Genomic DNA, 22228 nt, shown 5'->3' on the forward strand with positions numbered 1-22228 from the left:
CTTTATTGTGAAGGAACCTCACCGAAGGTCAGCTTGGGAACGAGGGGCAGGCAGTGCTGTCCGTCAGAGCCAGGGGCGCCGAGCGGCTCTGCTTTGATTCCGACGACGGGAGCCCAGCGGGATCCTGCGTGTTTGCGACTCAGAGGCTACAGATTCCCGTATCTGCCGACATTTCGGGTCACGCTGTCGAGGGCTGTTTGCAGGAGCCAGGAGCTCGTTAAACAAACCGAAAATAGCTACACGGTTTGTGGGTAGAGTAAAACTTTTGGCTAATACGGTAATATTGGAGATACTTTGCATGCTTCTGTGTGGCCTTGCTTTATTATGGAACAATAAAAGAGACTTTTTTTAGTCTTTCCTCTGACAGGAGACATCGCTTTGTTTGGAAGCAGATGTGAACAGTGGTGTGTGCCTGCCAGGGTGTTTATCTGCCCTGTCCTCCCGTCTCTGTGCCATCACTCCCAGACACACTTTTCAAAAAAATGTTTCCTCTTTCATATCCGCCTGAAATTTCCCCCTTGTCATCTTCGGTTGGTTTTTGTGGACGTCGGCGTTCAGCAGCTTCATTGGGCGTCCCGAGGTCACAGGGCTGCAGCTCAGTGGATTAGGACGCTGTGCCTCTGATCATTGGTTCAAATCCCCGGGCTGGCACACTGATACCACCACTGAGCCCTTAGGCATACCCCTTAACCCTAATTGTTCCAGGTAATGACTGACCCTCCTCTATCAAAAGAAGTAACTCATTATAGATAAAAGCATCTGCTAAATAATGTAAATGTGACCCCCCCCCCCCTCCAACCCCCGTCCTCTTTAAAGTCTTTAAAGCCTCGCATAAGGCAAAAAAAAATATGAAAAAAACCAAACCAAATCATTTGCTACATTCAGGCCTCTTCATGTCTTAGGGAAATATCCTCCGACGTGCCGCGGACGTTCTGTCGCTTCTCATTCTGCTAATTCCGGAGTCACCAAAGTGCCGTGGAAACAGAGACGATGGCGGTGATTCCTTGGGCCGGGGTGGGATTGTTCTGACAAGCGCATATGCAAAATGTCTTTCCGGGGAGCATTCCCCTCCGTTCCCCTGTGGATCTATAATGATTATTGCATTATATTGTGGGAAATGTACATCAGCCTTTGTGTTTTAGAAGAATGTGCTTCTCACAGTTAATTAGAATGAGTTTCCCTCTCTGTACACCTGAATCTGCGATTGTCACATTAGGCAGTCGCTTCCGCTGATTCCTTTCGCATTTACGTTTCTGCATTTACGGCGTCTGCTGTTTGTCGTCGGCGTTCCTGCGGCGCTGCATGCTATTCCTGCGGCGTGCCATGCATCGTCGTTCATTTCAGTGCACAGAACGAAGCGCGTCACGGCCGGCGAGGCGTGCAGTCTCATTAGTGTTACATTTTATGTTTTAATTAGTGGAATTCCACTGAAGTGTGTTAATGAGGTTTTTTTTTTTTCCAATTGGAAATGAAATCCTTGCAACGAGCGTCAGTGTTTGAGCCTCCTAATTACTGCAATTGACCCTCAGGATGTCATCGTGACATGAGCAGACTGATGACCTGTGCGTAAGAGCCCTTCTACGCGCTCAGCTTGCACTTACGATGGGTCGTGACAGCCGCCGGTTTGTCTCCACAGCTCAGTGTGGCGGCTCGATGACGGACTTCAGCGGGGTGATCCTGAGCCCCGGATTTCCCGGGAATTACCCCAGTGGCTTGGACTGCACCTGGACTGTCAGCCTCCCGGTCGGCTTTGGTATGCCACCTCTGCTTCGCACGTCCATTAGCTTCTCTAGTGACACACTTAGGTGCTATTTAAACAAAGGTGGCTTCATGGAAAACACTGATATCTAAACTCATACAGAAAGCCTCTTTAAGATAATGCAACCAAATGATCAAAGAGGCTGTAGCTTCCCTCTCATTGCAGTTTTCCTCTTTTTTCTTCCATAAAGGAATCCACCTGCAGTTCCTGAACTTCTCCACGGAGGCCATCCACGACTACCTGGAGGTCCGCAGTGGCTCCCTGGAGACGGGCACGGTGATCGACAGGTTCAGCGGCCCCCAAGTGCCTGAGCCCTTCTTCAGCACCACCCACGAGACCAGCTTCTTCTTCCACAGCGACTACTCCCAAAACAAGCCGGGTTTCCACATCACGTACCAGGGTGAGGCCTCTCGTTCATTTCCCTCCTACGGCCCGGTTGACCCAGTCCTAGGAAGAACAATTATTAAGCGATTTCTTAGCGCTCATTAATCACTCTTATAGATACGACGGCCAGAAGTATAGCTCAGCGAAGGGTATGAATAATAGTCGGAAATTTATCATCTGAGGGACTAACGTTTTGTTTCAAAGCCATTTGTAGCATGTTTAACGTTATAAAAAGGTTATTCAAGCCAAAAAATCATTAATTAGCCCGCTGCAGAGTCAGGAGAGGGCCGAGTCATGTCAAGCTTGTTGGAATCTGTAGCATGCTTGGTTCGGTGGCGCACGCGGCCGCTGATCTTTTGACACGCATGTCCCCTGATCCCGTGTCACCAAGCCTACCAGCTGCAGAGCTGTCCCGACCCGCGGCCCTTCCGCAACGGCATCGTCATCGGCAGCGACTTCAGCGTAGGCCTCACCGTGTCCTTCGAGTGCCTGCCGGGATACACCCTGATCGGCGAGGCCTCGCTCACCTGCCTGCACGGCATCAGCCGCAACTGGAATCACCCCATGCCGCGCTGCGAAGGTGGGTGCCTCGCACTCCTCCCCCGTGTCTGTCATGGAATGTCCCAGTGTTGGCCATATGCTTCTTTATTCGGGTGATTCCATTTTGTGTGTGTGTGTGGGGAGGGGGGGTATCACAATTAAAACATATATGATAGGAAGATGTGCGTACAGCAACAGAAGTGAAATAGTTAATGACTACATAGCTACATAGATCATTCTGGTAAACAACAAATTATTAAACATCAACTAGATAAATTTATACATAATTTAATTAATTTAATATGCCTATAAATGCCTGCATAAAGCAGGTTTTTAAAAAGGGTAAACACAGAAATAGACCAATCAAGTTACCTTTATTTTTCATTATTGGCTCACTTCAGAAGATTTAGTCTGTTTTCTCAATTAAAAAACGTATCTGACTGTTTTATTACCTCAGAACACTTAGCTGGGAATGAGCATCTTAACTACAGCATTAGACCATGTTTGTCCTGCGTTGTGAGATCGGAAGCTATTTTTGGGCTGTGAAGACAAGATGACCCAGATTTTGCTATAACACTGCCACCAAGTCGTCCTTAAGACAGATAATTAGGTAGCCAAACAAGTCATTAGCTAACATGGGAATTGCACTTCGCTGATAATCTGACTATTGTGGTATATGCAGCTTGTGTAAATCCTTAATCCTGCTGTGCACTATTAATATAACCCCCCAAGGTAATATAATCACAGCAGTCCTCCATTTTGTTTGACGCTTGTATGATGCTGTAGACTGTTGGACCGTCCTGCTGTACTGGTGGCCGGTGTCCCCTGGGAGAAAAACACATTCGCATGCAATTGATTTCCAGGTCTGCAGAGGCACTCTGTGCTACATTAGGTTATGAATGGTGTTGACTTCAAATGTTGATATAAAAATATATATACAGTCTTTGATTGAATTTTGACTAAATGGTTGCCGGAGCGGGCAGCGGCGTGCTTACGCGCGTCGCCTCGCCCGCCACTGCGCCACCCCCCAGAGTGCATCCTTCTCTGTCAGACAGTAATGGGCATGAAAATCTGCTTCCTTAGTTCCAACCGAGACTCTGGATCCAAGAGAATAAATCAGTTGCCTGTTTCGTTTAGTCACTCGTAGCCTCTGGAGCTTTGTTCTCATCTGCCTCGTTCTTGTCATTTTGTTCGCGACGGCCTAACGAAGCACCGCGACGCTCATTAGGCTGCGGAGAGAGTCGGCACGTGCATAACGTGGTGCCACGGATGATGTGGTTATCTTCTCCTACGTGTACGGAGCGGAGGCTTTCGTCTGTTGCCTTAAACGTTCCTCCGCTTAACACTGCGTGGTACATTCCCAGTTTGGTGTTCCCGGCGTTTCCGTGTTACCTCATCGTTGAAACTGTCCTCTCTGTGTCCGTGAGGAGCCCGTTGCCATGGCACAGGTGTTGCCAGGGAGACGTGTGGTTGTCTCGATTCAGCAACATGACCTCTGACCCCTGCCCCCTCTCGTTGTAGCTCTATGTGGGGGGAACATCACCTCCATGAATGGGACCGTCTATTCTCCTGGACACCCCGCAGAGTATCCCCACTTCCAGGACTGCGTGTGGAGTGTCAGGGTTCCCCCTGGCAACGGGATCTACATCAACTTCACCGTGCTTAGTACAGAACCCATCTACGACTACATCACTGTCTGGTAAGGGCCCACTCATGACATCACCTGCATACAAAGGCCAGATTATCCGGGATCATCCTAAAGATGCAGTTTTATCTTATTATGCAGCCAGAGCGGCTTTTACTAGAAGCCTAACTAGATCTTTGTCTTTCGTCTGTAATGTTTTGTTTGTGCCACCATGCATATTGATTGAACAGATAAGTACTGAGGGATGAAACATGCATATCCCTTTGTATCTGGGGGGTGGGACCTAGAAGAGACATGTCACAATCGTTTGGCTTCACAAGCCACAGGCGTTTGCGTCCATAAACAAGGCGTAGTGGGCGTCGCCGTGGAGGAAGACCAAAGTGGATTTTATTTATTGAGAAAGAATGCCAGACATTTTGAATCGATACAAACAATCGGTACATTTAGGAACTTAAAGTGGAGACCGACAAAAAAAGGGGTGTGGGAGGGTGGGTACGTAAGCTCTTTAATTGTGTTGAAATGAATGAGCCATTGATCTCACTTACCTTAACTGGCTGAAAGGAAAATATAGAGAGCTTATAATAAATCCACAGCAGCACCCAGCCCATGTATAAACAAATAGATTTGTCTTTTAATCAATGTGGTTTAATAATTTCATTCTCCAATTCATGTTTCAAACTCCAAACCATACTGAGTCTCAAAGAATCAAAAGTAAATATGGCCTTTCTGTTCTTAATCACTGCCGGTTGGGCCTGAGTAATGGTATTATCTGTGGCTGTATGCTGCTGTTTGTGCTCTCCCACGAATTCAGAAAGGTAAATGATACGGGGGCTTATTCTCCGCACAAACATGCAGCAGAGCGAACACTGCTTCAGGCTTCGCTCGTCGGATAAACAACATTCGTTATGAACAGAAAACTCCGTAAAACTTCTGTGGAAACATTTTTTGGTTCATTCTTGGGTTTCATTAAAAAGAGTATTATCGATTTATTATCATAGAATGTCAAAATGCAAGGTAATTTCTCTTCTGTTTTCCCATGCATAAAGCTCGTAATGAAAAAATATGGATTGAAAATTATTGGGTTTATAGTCTACATGAGCATTGCTGTTGTATGTAGGTTGGAATAAGCCGTTATTACAGTATATGTAATGCAGAGCAGATTATGGGCGACACTCAGTGGTTCTACAAAGTTAATCGTGACGGATGCTTATAGGTGCTGCTTAGAGCTACTGAAGGCAGGCTGATTCAGGGAGTATATCTGAGACTACAGACCATTTAAACTCTGTTTGCCTTTCATAAAAAGACAGCCTCTGTTTCTAATTTCCCATCACAGGCTGCCTGTAAATCGTGGTTTGTTGGCGCAGATGCATGAAATCCATCCCAGAATGTGTTAGTAGTCGAGGTTACGTGCAGGTTGCACTCACCATGAAGAAATGTGCCTGGTGACAATCGAGGTACACGGCCACCCATTTTGAGGAGGAGCTCGATGGGTGTGCGCGCTTAGATATTTTCTTATAATACACCGTTTATAGCGTTTTAAGGCAGTAAATTTCGGCTGCAACTGCGTTGTAGCCCAGAGCCCCGACGAAGCAGATCATTCATTTTTTAGCAGATATGTCCACGGTGCACTCAGGCTCATGAAATCTGCATTTCAAGTCGTTCTCGAGTCTGTTTTAATCATAATAAATATCGTCTGGGCATTTTCCATCCCGGTAATAAAGCGTCTTTTGTTACTTTGATCTGTGAGGCGTATGACGTCCTGTTCATTTATACATCTCTTGCCCATATGTTACGGGTTCATGCTCTGGAATCTGCTCCTTATTTTACCTACTGGCTTAGAAAGATTCATTTCAGATAGCAGGGCATCAGCGTTCCTATTGGTAAGAGCAGCACCAGTCCACTTAAAAGCTTACTGGTATTTCAGAGGTCCATAGGTTGATAATTAATTGCTTTGACTCTGTGATACAATCCTTCTGCTGCACAGGGGCATGAATGACCAGCAGAATTCAAAACATGACACTTTCTCATTATTAACGTCCCCCTTTACGCTGCATATAACTCCATATATTCCTTTGTTTAAAAAATCCAGAGGACATTTTTATTTATTAATGCTGCTAAATAATGCATCTTCAGCGCAAAGCAGGAACTGCGTCATTGCCCGTCCATGAGGCTCGCAGCCTACCCACCAATCAAGTTGCACGGAGGGCAGGAAGGCGACGCCCACTGTGTCGTCTTTCCACACCGCGCCCGAGTGCATTAATGCAGAGGGTGACCCTGATTAATAAGGCTGTTCAATAAGCAGTTGAACTGTACACGAGAAACGATAATCCTTTTCTTTTATGATAGGTCATTCTTTTATAAGATAGACCTTGTGCTTGAAAGCAAATTCTAGTTTTCTGGGATCTTTGTCCTGAATCACTTTCAGATTGCATTTCTGGTACATTTTATGCCCTTCTAACCAGGGAAGCAGTCTTTGAGGCTGCATTATTGGCCCTTTCTCTGCTGAAAATGTGCAGATGGAATGTTGTTATCCTGGTACTGGAAGAGGCTGGGTGCTGAGTGTGGTGTGTGGGGAGCCTTTGTGTGTCTGTCAGCTGCCGCATGTTCTGGCTCCGCTCCTCAACATCAGTCACCCTGTTTCTGTCAGGGCGTGTTTTTTTCCTGACAGCTTTTCTGTTTAATTTGGCCAACAGGAAAGAATGGACTCCAAGATTCATCTCAATAAGGCGTTCCAATTTACGCCTGCACTGCTGTGAAATACAGGCCCCCTTGTGTTCTTATTCGGTCTTATTGATTCAGAGGATTAAGGAAGATTGGAAAAAAAATCACATTGCCTAAGAGCAGTATGGAGACTCACAGATCCTCCTGTTGCTGAGTCTGATGTGTCCTCAGCCTCCCCTGTGGGGGATTTTTAACTCGGTGGCTAAAATGCGCGCCGTCGTTCTGCATCCTAACCTCCGTTCTGGTCGCTTGCTGGCAAATCCGCTCTACTACACCCATCACTGTTCCCGCAGGGACGGCCCAGATCAAAGCTCGCCGCAGATCGGCCAGTTCAGCGGAAACACGGCGCTGGAGTCCGTCTACAGCACCTCCAATCAGATCCTGATCAAATTCCACAGCGACTTCAGCGGCAGTGGATTCTTTGTTCTCAGCTACCACGGTAAGCCGGCCTGGGGGGGGGCATACACCTCCCCTCGGAGCATTGCCCCCATCGTTCTGCGAATGAGCAGTCCGCACGATGAAGAGATTCATTCCAGCAGCTCCGACGCCAGGCTGGATGTGCAGGTGCCGTAATCCCACATGCCGGCTCTGGAGCGAGACCCCGGCGTGATGGGAAGTGGAATTGGTTGGGATATCGATGGTCCCGTGGTGTTTATAACACGGGTTTACAGCTGAGGCCTGCCTGCTCCGGGTCTGCGGTAAATTAGTATTTAGGCTACAGTCGTAGCAATTCCATCAGATTGCCAGCGTGAATAATCAGAATACAGGTCCCTTAACGGCTCTGGTGTAGAGCATGGTCACGCTTTGAATAAAGAGCCCTACCAGGACCTCCATAACACCTCTTTAAGCATTTATGAAAGCTGCTGTAGTACTTCCGAAAGCAGCAGTGCTTGTATAGTTCATGAAATGGCCGTGAAGGTCTTACACAGGACCTCGCACTAGCCGTCGTGCTGTGAAGCCCCACTGTATTGCTTTAGTCGTTTCATCTGTATTTCATTGACAATCAATTGTCTCATTATTCACCTTAGACATTGTCTCTAAATGAAATTGTGGAGTAAATGCGATTTCATTTGCTATCTCCGTTAAAGGAGACTTAATATAATTATGATCTACTTAGGGTTGTAGGGAACTTAACGGTAAGCAGCATAACATCGGTCATCCCATTTCATTTCGGAAGGTTTATTTTCCCCGTGTTTGGGGGGGCGTGTTACCCTGTGCCCCGGTATTCACGTTGCCCAGTCTGTCCCAGGACCACGCATGCCACTGCATCCCACTTCCTGGGATTGCTAGTGGGTATTTTGCATATTTTGCATATTTGCCGAAAATCACTCAGTATGTCAAAACATTTATATTGTTTTTAAATAAAAGACATCCATCATCGCTTGGGTTAGTTCACGAGATCCCTCTGCTAGGGAGAGGATTTCGGTCTTCAAATCTCCGGCTGCTGCCTGGAAACTCGGTTTTCCTGCCTTTTAATCTGGGAATCGCGAGAGCAGCCATATGTATGTGTTTTGGGAGTCTCCTGTCGACCTCCATGCTTTCCGGATGACCTGCCACCAGCCCTGCACTGGTTCCATATGCCCCGGTGTGAGAGCCTGTCATTTAGAGCAGAGCTATTAAAATCACGGTCCTCAAGGTCTGAGCTGATTTACCTGCGAGCCGAGTGTGAAGCGTCTGTGGCCAGTCAGAATCAGTAATTATGAAACTCAGTACCTGGGAGAACTAAAAACAAGGTCTGCATTTGGAATCGAGGGCCAGACTGAAGAGCCCTGATTTAGAGGGCAGTTTGTTGGTCATGCGCCCAGTGTTGCTGCGGCCATGCCTTCCAGGTGAAGCGAAACTCGCCTCTGTCACCACCTGCGGGGAAATCAGGAAATGAAACGTGAACAGAATGGGGCGGGTCTTTTTCTAAACCTGGCTCTGTCATTGGTGGGGAAGCAGAGCCAAGCCCAATGACAGCGCGGCCATGTTGAGGGGGTGTGGCTTCCCTGACGGGGTCTACATGCCCATTTGGCCTCCCAGGCCCCACCTTTGCTCCACTGTAATCATTAAACCTGCATATTATTTAGGGGTCGTGTTGAATGCAGACTAAGTGCATTTTAATTGTTAATCGTCATTCTGTTTTTACCCTGAATGTCCCCTTTCCTTTGTTTTAATCATGGTTCAGTCCCAGAGTGTTGCTTCAAATCTGGTAAAAAATAAATAAATTGGTTTTACTAATGCAGCATGTTTCGCAGCAAAATGAATGATGGCGGCATCATGTTGGGACTCTGAATTGATCCTGTTATGGCTGCCCGGTGGTTTCAAATCCCAGCGCCATCAAAATAGTTAACGTCCCAATTAAATGGCAGGGCAGTTTTTTTCAGTTTCAACAGCTCTCGGGCCTAAATTTAGAAGTTGAGAAGAGTACTGCAGAAGATTGTAATTAAAGCATGAAATCACCAGCGGTGACGTCCGCGTGAGCATAAATGCTCCGTTAATTCAGCCTTTTTATTAACTGCAGGGGAAGCAGGTCGCACTCATCTTTCACTTTAATGCTGTTGCGGTTTAATTCTCAGCGTCACAGAGCCTCCTGCATAGACCCGGTGTAGCCGTCGTTACCGCCGATGATCTTCACGGGCAAACGTGGCAGTTCGTACGTCACGGCCGCTAAGGGGGGGGGGCGGCTTGGGTAAACTGCATCATGCCGGTTAGTTAAGGCCAAGATGGTGGCGGCGAGTTAATGAAGCATCCTCCTGTTTACCACGTCCATGTTTCTCTTCCTGACCAGCGTACCAGCTGAGGGTGTGCCAACCTCCTCCACGGCTCCTTAACGCCGATGTGTTGATGGAGGACGACGAGTTCGAAATCGGTAAGCTTTGCCCAACCCCCCCAACCCCCTGCTCTCCGTCACGGTCAGCCGAAAGAAAAAGGTAGAGCAAAACTTGCTTTCTCCAATAGGAAAGTCTATGGAAACATGTGGGTGCATTTCTATTGGCTGCTGAAGGAACAGGTCTCCGCCCCCCTTTATGGCCATCTCAACACAGGTGCACTAAGGCATTTTGGGAAGAACATGTGAATTCCAGAAGTCTCCCTGTTTCTGCTGAATCTTTTGGAAATAGACTCAGGGAAAGTCTATTTTGTGTCAGCACTGCACGTGCCCTTCTCTGGCAGGAAGCTTCCAGAACATAGGAAGGGCTTTGGGGCTTGCAGGCTCAGAGCAGTCATGTAATAGTCATGTAATGAAAACCCCATGAGCAGTCGCACCGCTTGCATTTAGCTGTGTGCTACGCTACTTACTTCATTCACAAGCTACATGGGTTAATTTTAACCACTTTTCAGCTAAGTACGTATGACCATGAGGACCAGGCACAAAGCTCGTTTTTCTTCCCCAGGCAGGTTCAGAAGTCACGTTATGTAGCAGCTGCTGTATATGGTGTCCATGGAAACCCTGCCCATCGCAGAACTTTCAGTGTGGGATTGTGCCTCTCCTTCCTGTTTTATTTTCAGCTCAATCTTCAGACATCCCTAACCTTTTCCCTACCTCCCTTCCTCCCTGTCTACGGCACTCACCTCAAAACAAGCAGTGAAAGACAGCCTCCCCCCTCATTAATTAACTGTAACCACTCAATTAGAGTAGCTCTGCCGCTAACGATTGACTCCGTCTGACTTCCCCGCAGGAGACATAATCAGGTACCAGTGTCACCCTGGGTTCACGCTGGTGGGCAATGAGATCCTGACCTGTCGGCTGGGCGAGAGGCTACAGATGGACAGTCCTCCTCCGATGTGCCAAGGTTGGCTTCCCGAGTCTGGTGGGCTCTAATAACAGCCCATTTACGTCGTCATGACACCCACCTCTCATTCCCTGTTATTTTCTCCATTTTATTCCTTCAGTGTTGCATCCCAACCCATACATTTTTGGCCCAAACATCTGTTTCAGTTAATATTTCAGTGTGGTGTATTTCTCCCAGAACCCTCAGGGACAGTATCAGAGTGTCAGTGTCTGTCCTTCTGTTTCCATGTAAGAAAAGACCGGAAAATCCCAAAGATGCCAAATCCAGAGTGTCTAAATCAGTGAAGCATATCAGAATTGGGTGTGACACGCATTTGGACATCGTGATAAGGGGGCGGACGATGCCCCAGGGAACCTGGGAACTTGAGATTGCCGGCATGTCCTGTGACCATGGTCACCCTGAGTGTCCTGTGCTCTCCTCCATCCCAGTGCCCCTTCCACAGTGACCCTGAGTGTCCTGTGCTCTTCCCCATCCCAGTGCCCCTTCCACAGTGACCCTGAGTGTCCTCTGCTCTCCTCCATCCCAGTGCCCCTTCCACAGTGATTCTGAGTGTCCTGTGCTCTTCCCCATCCCAGTGCCCCTTCCATAGTGACTCTGAGTGTCCTGTGCTCTGTTCCAGTGCAGTGGCCCACCTGTGGTGACTCAGAGAATCATATGCTCTGTCCCAGTGCAATGCTATGTCAATTATGACTGTGTATCCTCTGCTCTGTTCCAGTACAGTGCCCCATCTGCAGTGACTCGGAGTGTCTTGTGCTATGTCCCAGTGCAGTGCCCCGCCCATAGTGACTCTGAATGTCCTGTGCTCTGTCCCAGTGCAATGCCCCGCCCACGATGTTCGCTTTGACTCCAGCGGGGTCATCCTGAGTCCAGGCTACCCGGACAGCTACCCCAACCTTCAGATGTGCTCGTGGAGCATCAACGTGGAGAAGGGCTACAACATCACACTATATTTCGAGTTCTTCCAGACGGAGCGCGAGTTTGACGTCCTGGAAGTCTTTGATGGTAACTGCTTTGAAGTCTCTCCCCTGACTTCTATACGTATCGTCTTTCTGTCTCTTTCATGTGAGTCCTCTCTGTCCTGCTCTATACTATATAGCCCCATATATCATGTCTCACTGCAGCTTTTTTCTCCTCCTCGATACCTTTCAAGGTGGCATCCTGGGACTTTTGGTTGCTATAGGCACCTTTGTTATTACTGAATTCCCTCTTACATTTATACATATCATTTGCTGCACAAACACTATATTTCCCTTCAATTCTCACCTGCTTTAGTGTTTGATCAAGTTTTCTGAGCGGCTCTTAAGCGGAACAGCCGGCCGCGGAAAGCGTAACATGGCGCTTACACACATGATGCCCGGGAAAAGCACAAGGGATGCATGCGCCGCAGCGCTAGCTGGTCCCCGCTAGCGGATTGAAGCATGGAGCCCGGGTGTGTATGTTCACCTTTCCCCCGAAATGAGGGCAGTCAGATGAAAGCGGGGCTCCTCTCCCTGCAGCGATTTCATCTTCTGAAGGGCTGCTACCTCCTGTGGCAACAGACATACCACAGGCCGGTAAATATAATGGGCAATTACTCAAACTCAGTTGTCATATTTTATTTCAGTCCAGCTGGATTAAACCTGTTGCAAGTTAACAAAGGCCCAATCTCTCTTCAGTTAGTCCCTCTGTGCGGGTTTTATTTCATGGGATGCCTCACCTTCTGCGAAGGCGAAGCCGGCCTGCTTAAACAGTGATCTGGCTTCAGATTCTGATTGGCGCTTTCTCTCTCTTCTCTTTTCCCTTTTCCTCCTTTTCCTTCCTGTTTTGCCTCTCCTGTCCTGCAGGCCCCAACATCCACAGCCCGACCCTGGCCTCGCTGAGTGGAGACCTGAGCACACCCTTCAACATCACCACCAGTGGCCATCAGCTGCTGCTTCGCTGGTCCTCCGACCACGGCACCAACAAGAAGGGCTTCCGCGTCAGATATGTCGGTGAGTATCAAAGTATGTATCCCATTTTTTTCAATATCTTTCGCCTGCACGTTTCCCGTCTCTGTCTATTGTGCTCAGCTAGCATGCAGTGATAGTTTGAGCAGCTTGCATTGCACGGGTTTGCACTCGTGGGAGTTTTACCTGCACAAAGAACATTGCTCTGAAGGCAGGACGAAAAATGATTGGTTCAGAAAGATAACCAATCAGATTGTACAGGAGGTGGGTCCCAGACATCTGATTGGTTGGTCCCGCCTCCTCTAGTTGCTTGAACCCGCCTCCTCTACAGTCTCATTGGTCATCTCTCTGAACCAATTATTTTTTTTGTTCTGCTCTCAAAACATTTTTGTTTAGGTAAAACTCCCATGAGCAGGGGTTAGGGGGGGGGCTCAGGGGTAGCTAGCAGGGTTTGTACTCATAGGCCAGTGGGGGGTGGGCATGCCTTATTCCGGCTCTCCTGAAGACTGTCTGGAGTGTTGTGCTCTAACACCCCGCCCCCCGGAGAGTTTGTTCATTTTATTTTTCTTCCTGCCCTCCCGTTTGTGTCAGGAGCAGCCGAATCTCAGTTCTTCAGGAATGTGAGCCATGTACAGACTGAAGCAGGGGAGATGCCCTATCTGTTTGGGGACCCCGTGCAGTCAGTTATCATAGAGCACATAGTGGGTGGTATTCGTCCACCAGAGACAACCAGCCTGGCTTTAAGAGAGAGAAAGGTGAAAGGTCACCCCCCGGGGGGGGGCAGCGGGGACTGTGGCAGCACAGCAGATGTTATATGTTGCGATGGGTCCCTCCCTCCCTGGGGAGAAACCCACTTGTCCAGGGAGACTTGGATGACTACCGTTCTAAACACTGCTGTTAGCAGCTCAGTCTAGTAGCCTGCGGGGCCCCGGGTTCAACTGAGGGTCTTGGTGGTGGGGGGGGTTAAGGCTGGCAGGGCAAGGACGCATGGGCTCAGTGAGTCGGCGAAAAGCAATGGTGCCCCCGCTCCCGAACTGAGAGCAGCATGGTTAATGTGCAGAAGAAAGGGGGTGTTTACTATGGACGCCACGCCCTGCTCCTTTAGGACACATGAGTGAGGAGTTCAGAGCGCGGCCGGGCGTGTTTCCGCGCCGCACTGGCACGCCTCAAACGGAGCGCCGGGAGCAGCCATGACGGCTTTGCGGAAATTGAGCCCGTCTAGGCCAGTATCTTTTTTAGTAATTACCGTGGTTTTCAGCTGGAAGGATTAAGGAGACGCAAGGCCAGGGGAGAATTAACCGCCATGTTTTTCTTTTTTCCTCCAGATGGATGGGACACTGTTAAGCAGAAAATCATCAGTATCAGTTTTCAGTATTTTATTTCTTTTTTTTTTCTTTTTGCATAACCCAGTTACGGTTTCAATCCCCCCTAAACAGAAATAATAAAGAGCACATGCTTTGTACTGTCATGCATCGCGGATGGGCAGTACAGAGAAGGCCATCCATTCACATTCATCCTGCACATCTGCAGACTCATGGAAAGATATCTGCATGGCATGCTCCAGTGTTACAGGATGCAAGATGTCCTAAATCATCTTCTGTCTCTTTTTGTCCCTTTCATTCTCTTGCTTTCTCTCTCTCTCTTTCTCTCTCTCTGTCTTCTGGACAAATCAGGCATTCTGAGTATAGTAGTAATAACCTCACCCAAAAATCAGTAACCACACAAGAAATGCATTGTATGTGACGCATTTTGTCCCAGTCGCATTTAGCTCTGCTGGTCCTCTAGCTGTTTTCATGCTGTTGGATAAGAATTCAGTCGACCAATAGATATTTCCTCACCCATGAACAAAAGAAATCAGTTTAATAAGTTCTTTAATATCTCTGCCAATAGATTTTTTTCAATGCTTGCATATAAAGGGCACGTCTATAGATAATGGATCATATTTCTCGCGGGATTTGTTTCAGAGGTATTCAGAATGAGCAGACCAGATAGCGATCGGTGCGTTATCTCCAAAGCCAGCGTCCTCCTTGTGCACCTCTATGCTCTGTCATCGACAGACATCATATCATGCACTGATAGCAGGCCGTCACGCATGCTGGGGACCGCTGTCTTCACGTTCCTCCCGCTCTACGTCTTCGGTATTCTCCTCCTCCATCCCCCATCACTGAAGTTTGAGGAGAACTTTCGGGGAAGCGAGCAAGAGCATTCCTGCTGCAGGCCACGTCTGGCTTCGGGGAGCTTTGGAAGAAATTACGGTTTTTATATTCTCTGTGCCCGTGGCTCAGCACTGCGGTGAGGGGGGGAAACTCGCATGGCACCCCCACATGCATCAAAAAGCAGCATTATGGAGGTGACCCGGCGAGGACCTTCACACGGGATTCCAAACCACAGGCGTGCCTTGTATAACAGTTTATTGGATGTAAAGTGACTCAAATTTTAAATACAGTGGCTGCCGTCACTTAGCATCGCTCCCGATCTCTCTCTGATTCGCTCCGATCGTTGGCTGGGTGTCGCCCCGCTGAGCGTGCCCGTTACGCACAGGCTACGCCCGGCCCCATGTAACCCCTGCCGACCCCAGCAGACATGGGCCCTGACCGTATCCCCTCACCCCATCCGGTCCGATCGATGTGACGTGTGACGTCGGCGCCGGCTGGCAACGGTGCCGCGCAGAATCCTCCTCGTGAATATTAAAGCAACACGACGACGGCTCTGTGCCGTTTTTATTATTGTTCTTCACAGAGCCGTCCGTTGAAATGCTGAGAACGACGCGTCTCTGTGGGGGCACCTTCTGCTTTAGCTGCAGCTCGGTGGAGCGTGTGCCTTTACAGTTTCAGTGTGTAAAAGTCCTCTTCAGACACTGGAGCCGGGATTTTTTATTTATTCTTCCACAGGTCCGAGTCCTGCTGATTTTCCCGCCTTCCTTTGCCTGCGAGCCGGGTGTGAAGCCTCTGCCCAATCAGAATCAGTGTTTTTAAACTATATACATGGGAGAACTGAAAACAAGGCCTGGATTTGGAATTGAGGGCCAGATTTGAAGAGCCCTGTTCTAGCAGGTTCTGTAGGGGAGCGAAGACCTTGTATAAGAAACTACACTCAGAAACATAAACTCAAATCAGATGATTACTCTGTAACTGTGATGACTGGTCATGGTATTTTTATTAGGAGTATCGTTATGTCATAGCTTTCTATGACCAATGATGATAATATTATCACTTTGAAAGGTATGGTGGATGGGCTCCATGTGGCCTGTCAGTCACTAGGAGGTTTAATCCAATGGGAGCCTATAAAGTAATCATTTGGAGGCGGGTTAAACCAGTTGGTGATTGACATGCCGTTCGGCCAATCTCTAAGCACTATTGTTAATGTTAGTGTAAGAATAAGCACTTTGATTGTTATATTTGTAACTTGATCACCTTACGTCACATGACATGGCAGCTTGCATGGGCACCATCATGGATGTGCTTCCTGCACTGCATCATGGGAAGGCTGGCTGCAGGTAGCAGCAATAGTGATAGAGCTTGAGGCCAGCCGTGTCCCTTTCTCTAAGCTGGACCTGCATGAGTGGATGACGGCATTGCTGCGGAAGCCATGACCTACTGACACACTGATGCCCCCTCTCTGCACAGCTCTGTACTGCAGCACCCCAGACTCGCCGCAGCACGGCTCTATCATCAGCCAGACGGGCGGCCAGCTCAACAGCCTGGTGCGCTGGACCTGCGACCGTGGCTACCGCCTCATCGGCAAGGGCACGGCCGTGTGCAAGAAGACGCCCTACGGGTATTACGCGTGGGATGCCCCCGTGCCAGCCTGCCAGGGTGAGACCTCTGGGCCTATCCCACTCTTAACAGGCAGCAAAGAGCCCTTAGTGACCCTCAGTCTGTCATCTTCCAGTCGCATGTCCTGATCATGGTCTTGGAGTAGTCTGTAGCCAATCACAGGCAGCATAGGACACAAGGCAGGGATATATAACCAGGATGGGATGGCAGTCTGTCGCACAGGGACACAAGGTAACATTTAACAAGATAACATAACATTTCACAAATGTGAGTCAGGCATCCGTGCGTACGAGCTGCCATTTCGCAGGGCTGATGCTTTCCACCCTGCGCTCACTTCCGACGTTCCAGGTGACGCTCAGGTGGTGTTTGGGGCCGTGTCACCTTTGCACGTTCCTCACTGAGGTGCCGAAGAGCCACGGTTCACACGTCTGGTATCTAAGACGGGCTCTCCATGTGCCGTTACATTGCATCTCCTTTACATCATGCACCGCAAACCGGGAGAATGCCATTTTATCTTCAGAGTGACAGTTACGCTAAAACGGTTAATTCTGTTTAATTGCTTTTTTAGCTGAGGAACTTGAAAGGATATTGCAACATCCGTATTTTCCCTGCCCCTGCAGCACTGCGCTTCTGTTTCTCTAATCTCTTTAAAGTTTTTATTTCGTCTGCTTGCCTCTGATTATTTCCATTCCACCTGTTTTTGATATCATTCCCTCACTGTCTCCCTTTCCTGGGTGAAGGGGCTGTACCTGGGGGTGAGGGTGCTCTGTCTAAGTGCAGCTGCCCCCCCCCCCCGGCTCCAGTAGAGCCCCATCCATTTCCTCCTTTTGTACCTGGAGGTGTCTGAGCACAGGAACATAACCAGCCATCATTTATGTCAGCTGGGGTGGGAATCGAGGGGATTTATGTTTGCATCTAGGGTCTGCCAGACACCTCTGCAATATAATGCCCCCCCCGACCGACGACATGCTGAACACAGTGTAATAATGCAGCCATAGCGTGTCAGGGCCGCGTACCCCAAGGGTCGCCATTGCAAGTCAGGAGGTAGGGAAGTCCTTAGGGAAAACCCCTCCAGGCTAATGCTAATGCTAACCCAATCAGCTCAGCTGAGTGCAACATGGTACGGAATGTGGCGCGAGTATCTGAACAGGATGGCCGTCGGTGAGTCTGTCTGTGAGGGTCTGTGATGTCTCCTGACCCCTCCCCCCCCCCCCCCAGCTGTCTCATGTGGCGCTCCAAAGGCCCCGGTTAATGGCGGCGTGCTTACGACCGACTACTCGGTGGGCACCCGCGTGACCTACTTCTGCAACGACGGGTACCGGCTCTCGGCAAAGGAGCTGACGAGCGCTGTCTGCCAGCCCGACGGCACGTGGAGTAACCACAACAAGATTCCACGCTGCTCAGGTATGGCGGGAAGCAGGAGGGTAGGGGGCGGGGCCTGAATGCTTGAAAAATGAGGGAAGAGAGTCAACAGCTTCCAGCATGCAAAAGCATTTGAATATTTCATCACCTTCTTTCGAATTGTGCTGTTAGGAGATAGAGAGTCACGTTAGTTCCATTAATTCGTTTCCACGCTCCTCTTTCCGCTGGTAAATCTGTCCTGTTCTCCCACCGCCTCCTGTCTGTGTTCTGAATAATGGCCGTCTGCACCTCCCCCCGGTCCCGGAGCAGTGGTGGTGTGCCCCAGCATTGGCTCCTTCTCCCTGGAACACGGGAGGTGGCGCATTGTCAACGGCTCGCACTACGAGTACCGCACCAAGATCATCTTCAGCTGCGACCCGGGCTTCTACCGACTGGGCCCCTCCCACATCCAGTGTATGGCCAATGGCGCGTGGAGCTGGAGGAACGAGCGGCCGCACTGCCAGAGTGAGCACACGCGCATGCCCTCCCCTTGATTCTTTCACAGGGAAGGAGTATGTGTTGGAGTGCAGGTTTCCGGGGGGGGGGGGGGGGGGGGGGGGGTTCTCTTGGTGGTCTCATGATATCAGGGGCGATATCGTAGTATGAAATGTGTTTGGAGATTTTGTAACAGCTGGAGGCTGACCATTGAGAAATCCGGGGGGTGTTTGCAAGGGTTTAAATCTTGGTGAGAAATCTCAGAAATGATGTGGGTTGTATCTAGATCTCATATCCCCCCCCCCCGTCCTTGTGAATGTGGTACTTTCCAAACTCAACATCACAGAACCTTGTTTAAATTTACCTGCATTTATGCTTCTATACAACTTCTATTGAAAAGTTTTTTTTCTTTTTTATATTCATGCAGTTGCCCCTTAAAAGTGTCACTTAATAAGTCTTCAGTTACATCCAGTTACTTATATTTGTCATTGACTTTTCCCTACATGGCAATTTTACACTTGCAGCATGTAAGTCCCATGGCTAAAAGCATAACAAGAAGCCATTATTGCCCTTCCAGGAGGGGGCAGTGTTGAGGAAGCCATAACATTGTTGTTGTTGTGGAGGTTCATTACCCAGCATGCAATGGTTTTTTTTTTAAAACTAGCTTCCTGTTTCCCGTAGTCATCTCCTGCGGTGAGCTGCCCACCCCCCCCAACGGGAAGAAGATCGGCACGCAGATAACATTTGGCGCCACGGCCATCTTTACCTGCGATGTGGGCTACATGCTGGTGGGCTCAACTGTGCGCGAGTGCTTGTCGTCAGGGCTCTGGAGTGGGACGGAGACCCGGTGCCTCGGTAATGGCCCCCGCTGGCCCACTTGCATTCCTGCTGCGTTAGCTTAGCGCGCTAAGCAGCTAATCCCAGAGGGAGGGGTTCTGTCCACAAAGATAGCTCATGCGGATTTAGGGTGAAGGAACACGGGACGGAGGGAAACCCTCCTCCGACGCCCCCCGCCGTGACCATCTTCTCATGTGTCCCCCCCCCCACTTCCCAGCCGGCCACTGCGGCGTCCCAGAGCCGATTGTCAATGGCCAGGTGATCGGCGAGAACTTCGGCTACCGGGACACGGTGGTGTACCAGTGTGTTCCAGGCTTCCGCCTCATCGGCTCTTCTGTCCGGATCTGCCAGCAGGACCACAACTGGTCGGGCCAGCTGCCCGCCTGCGTCTGTGAGTAACCCTCTGGCCCCAGATACGTTTTTAAGAAGAGAAATCACAGATTGCCTCGCTTTGCCTTCTAAGGGACTCTGTCCCATTTACTTTATATCTTTTTTTGCAATAACAACCACAGGCTTTTTTTGTTTCCTGTTTGACTCCCTGCTCCCCCCCTCCCCAGGTAGCTAAAATGCGACACCAGCTGTGATGATGATTCTAATTGATGCTGGTAAACCCTGTTATTGCGAAGGACACTATATGCAAATTAACCCAATTAAACTGAACCGAGTCGAATATACAGTGCCAGGAATGCCCAGAGCCAGTGCGGCCACTCAGGGCACTGTCATTACTTAGCTGAGCCCACCAAGTGTTATTTTCGCTCTAGGTTCGGGGAAAGCCCTGCTGGACACGTGCGAAATGAAACAGCCAGCGCCCGCGTAATTAAAGATGATCCTTTTTAACTGTCTCTGCCGGTGTCCCTTTTTGAGGGAACGCTGCATTAAAAGAGATTGATAATCTTTAATTACGCAAGTGCTGCTTATGTATTTTTCCTGCGCTCAGAGGTTAAATTTGTGTAAATCACACCGTTCTCCAGGGGCCCATAATTTAAGCCAGGGCGGCCACTCGCTTTCAATTTTAGGTTTTTCCTTGCTATCTGACTTCACTTAAAAGCTATAATTTTATGCGACAGCCCAGTGCATTGTGGGACGAGGCTAAGACTCCCTTGTCTTGCCACTGGGAAAGTGCCATCATAGCCGCACAGTTTGAGGAACAGTAGGGAGGTGCCCTATTCATGCCGACCAGGGGCCGGGGGAGTGGGTGACAGGCGGAGCTGGGTCACGGAGGCGAAGGGAGGAGAGTGGGGGGGGGCATCTCGATGGAGACGGGGGTGACCCCAGTGCATGGGCTCACTCTCCAATTAAAGACAGGCAGATGGGATCTGGTCCCCCGGCCCTCATCCTGTTTTCACACCGTTGCCACGGACGCTAATGGGCCATTGTTCCGGCATCTCGGTGCACTGGAATGCTCTATGATGCCGCTAATTAGCAGCGGCAGAAGCCAGGCTTCACAGTGGGTGGCAGTAATGGAAACCGCCTTCGAGAAGCTCACCGGAGCTTCTAGAAAATGTCACGGTGAGCTCCTGCAGCTGATCGCAACTAAATAACGGTGTCAGACAGTATGTGCTGTGCAATAAGGTGAATAGAACTGAAGGGGAGGCCTCGCTGTGGAAATTCTCGGAGGGTTGAAATGTTCAAACCGAAGAACTTAAGCAGCATGCTCATGCTTTAAACCTCTGAGAACGAGCCACCTCCATTAGCTAGTTTCTGGTATCGATTTGATTTGGTTGAATTTCTGCTTTTTTAATGGCGCCTCCAAGTCTAATGAGAGATTGTCTTTATGGATTAGTGAAGGGTCATAGCTCGCATTAAAAATATTTGAATCAATACATTTTTTTTTAATTAAAAAAATCTTGAAACTCTTTTTTTTTTCAGACTGATGTTTAGAAACAAATACAGCAAGTATTTAACATGGCACCTGGTGATATATTGGGTGCCAGACCATGAACTTGAGTGAACTAGTGAGCACAATGAGAAGCTTCCAGAATGTGGCCTCTAGCTTTTAATGCATTTCTGTATTGGTACATTCCAGTTATGGACAAAACATTGAGGCTAAATGGGAGAACATCACTTCCATGTGAGCTGACAGATGTCCTTGAGGCTGGTGATCATAGAGATATGCCTGATGTTTCGCGTACAGCAGTCAGGCAGGGGAGATGGAACAGAGAGTTGTCTCTCTGGACATTGTAAATAGACTCCCCCCGTACCCCCCCAGCAGGGCCCCCCACCTCAACGGAGCACTTCTCTGTACGGTACTCATACTAATGGCAGAGAATTATATGCATTTTCAATGGACTAGTGCCACACCTGTGACAGAGCGCCCTCTACAGGGGAGCAACAGGCAGGCACACAACCTGCAGTGCCTCAGGTCAGACTCAGTTGCCTGAAGATGGCAGCGTTGCGGTGCATTGCACAGAAAAAGGACCTCCACGCTCCTGTAAGTTATGTGCCCTTCAGTGAGCTTCCAGTCAGTGGGAAACATGAGGTGATCTGTCACGATGTGCCTGGCTGTCGGGTCCGGGGACGTCTTACTGGTGTGCAGCGAGCCGCTTCAGGACAGGGGATTCGGAGGAGCCCAAATGTGTCACATGGGTGGTGACCACACTCTTCCTCCCTGGAACAGGATTCTCATTTTCATGTGGAAGTTCAGACTGGATTAACACTTTTAAATAGTTCGGTTGAATAGTTCTCCGCTTTCTGGCGACTTGTAAGGTTCCGGATGCTGTAACGTAGCGCGAGCAGCCCAGCAGGTGCCCCGTCGTGCTGCGTGTTTTTCACCCTCCTTCTCTTCCCTCCCCCTGTCCTTCGTGAAGCTATTAGCTGCGGTCACCCTGGCAGTCCCATCTACGGGCGCACCGTTGGGAATGGCTTCAACCTGAACGACGTGGTGAGCTTCTCCTGCAACACGGGCTACATCATGGAGGGCCCGTCGCGCGGCCAGTGCCAGGCTAACCGGCAGTGGAGCCATCCACCACCGACATGTAAAGGTGGGGAAAAAAGTTAAGTCTTTTATTCATTCACAGCTCCTCCATTGCCTG

At 49.3% G+C, this 22228-nt stretch overlaps 1 protein-coding gene across 6 annotated transcripts in view; it reads left to right on the forward strand.

The window, feature by feature from the left end:
- csmd3b (CUB and Sushi multiple domains 3b) overlaps positions 1-22228 on the forward strand; it is a 349538-nt gene that overhangs the window by 296473 nt on the left and 30837 nt on the right. For 4 of the 6 annotated variants that reach the window (XM_072705595.1, XM_072705594.1, XM_072705596.1 and 1 more), the window contains 15 exons: positions 1637-1753; positions 1950-2159; positions 2535-2723; positions 4205-4382; positions 7343-7488; positions 9820-9900; positions 10709-10822; positions 11636-11824; positions 12646-12804; positions 16374-16562; positions 17742-17927; positions 18195-18389; positions 19041-19214; positions 19414-19587; positions 22004-22177. In XM_072705595.1, the coding sequence (XP_072561696.1) occupies positions 1637-1753; positions 1950-2159; positions 2535-2723; positions 4205-4382; positions 7343-7488; positions 9820-9900; positions 10709-10822; positions 11636-11824; positions 12646-12804; positions 16374-16562; positions 17742-17927; positions 18195-18389; positions 19041-19214; positions 19414-19587; positions 22004-22177 (2475 nt within the window). The remainder of the gene's footprint in view (positions 1-1636; positions 1754-1949; positions 2160-2534; positions 2724-4204; positions 4383-7342; positions 7489-9819; positions 9901-10708; positions 10823-11635; positions 11825-12645; positions 12805-16373; positions 16563-17741; positions 17928-18194; positions 18390-19040; positions 19215-19413; positions 19588-22003; positions 22178-22228) is intronic. The other 2 variants (XM_023811991.2, XM_072705598.1) reach the window with 1 other exon arrangement.

The sequence above is a fragment of the Paramormyrops kingsleyae genome, chromosome 23 (assembly GCF_048594095.1).
Source record: "Paramormyrops kingsleyae isolate MSU_618 chromosome 23, PKINGS_0.4, whole genome shotgun sequence".
Classification (NCBI taxonomy): Eukaryota; Metazoa; Chordata; class Actinopteri; order Osteoglossiformes; family Mormyridae; genus Paramormyrops; species Paramormyrops kingsleyae.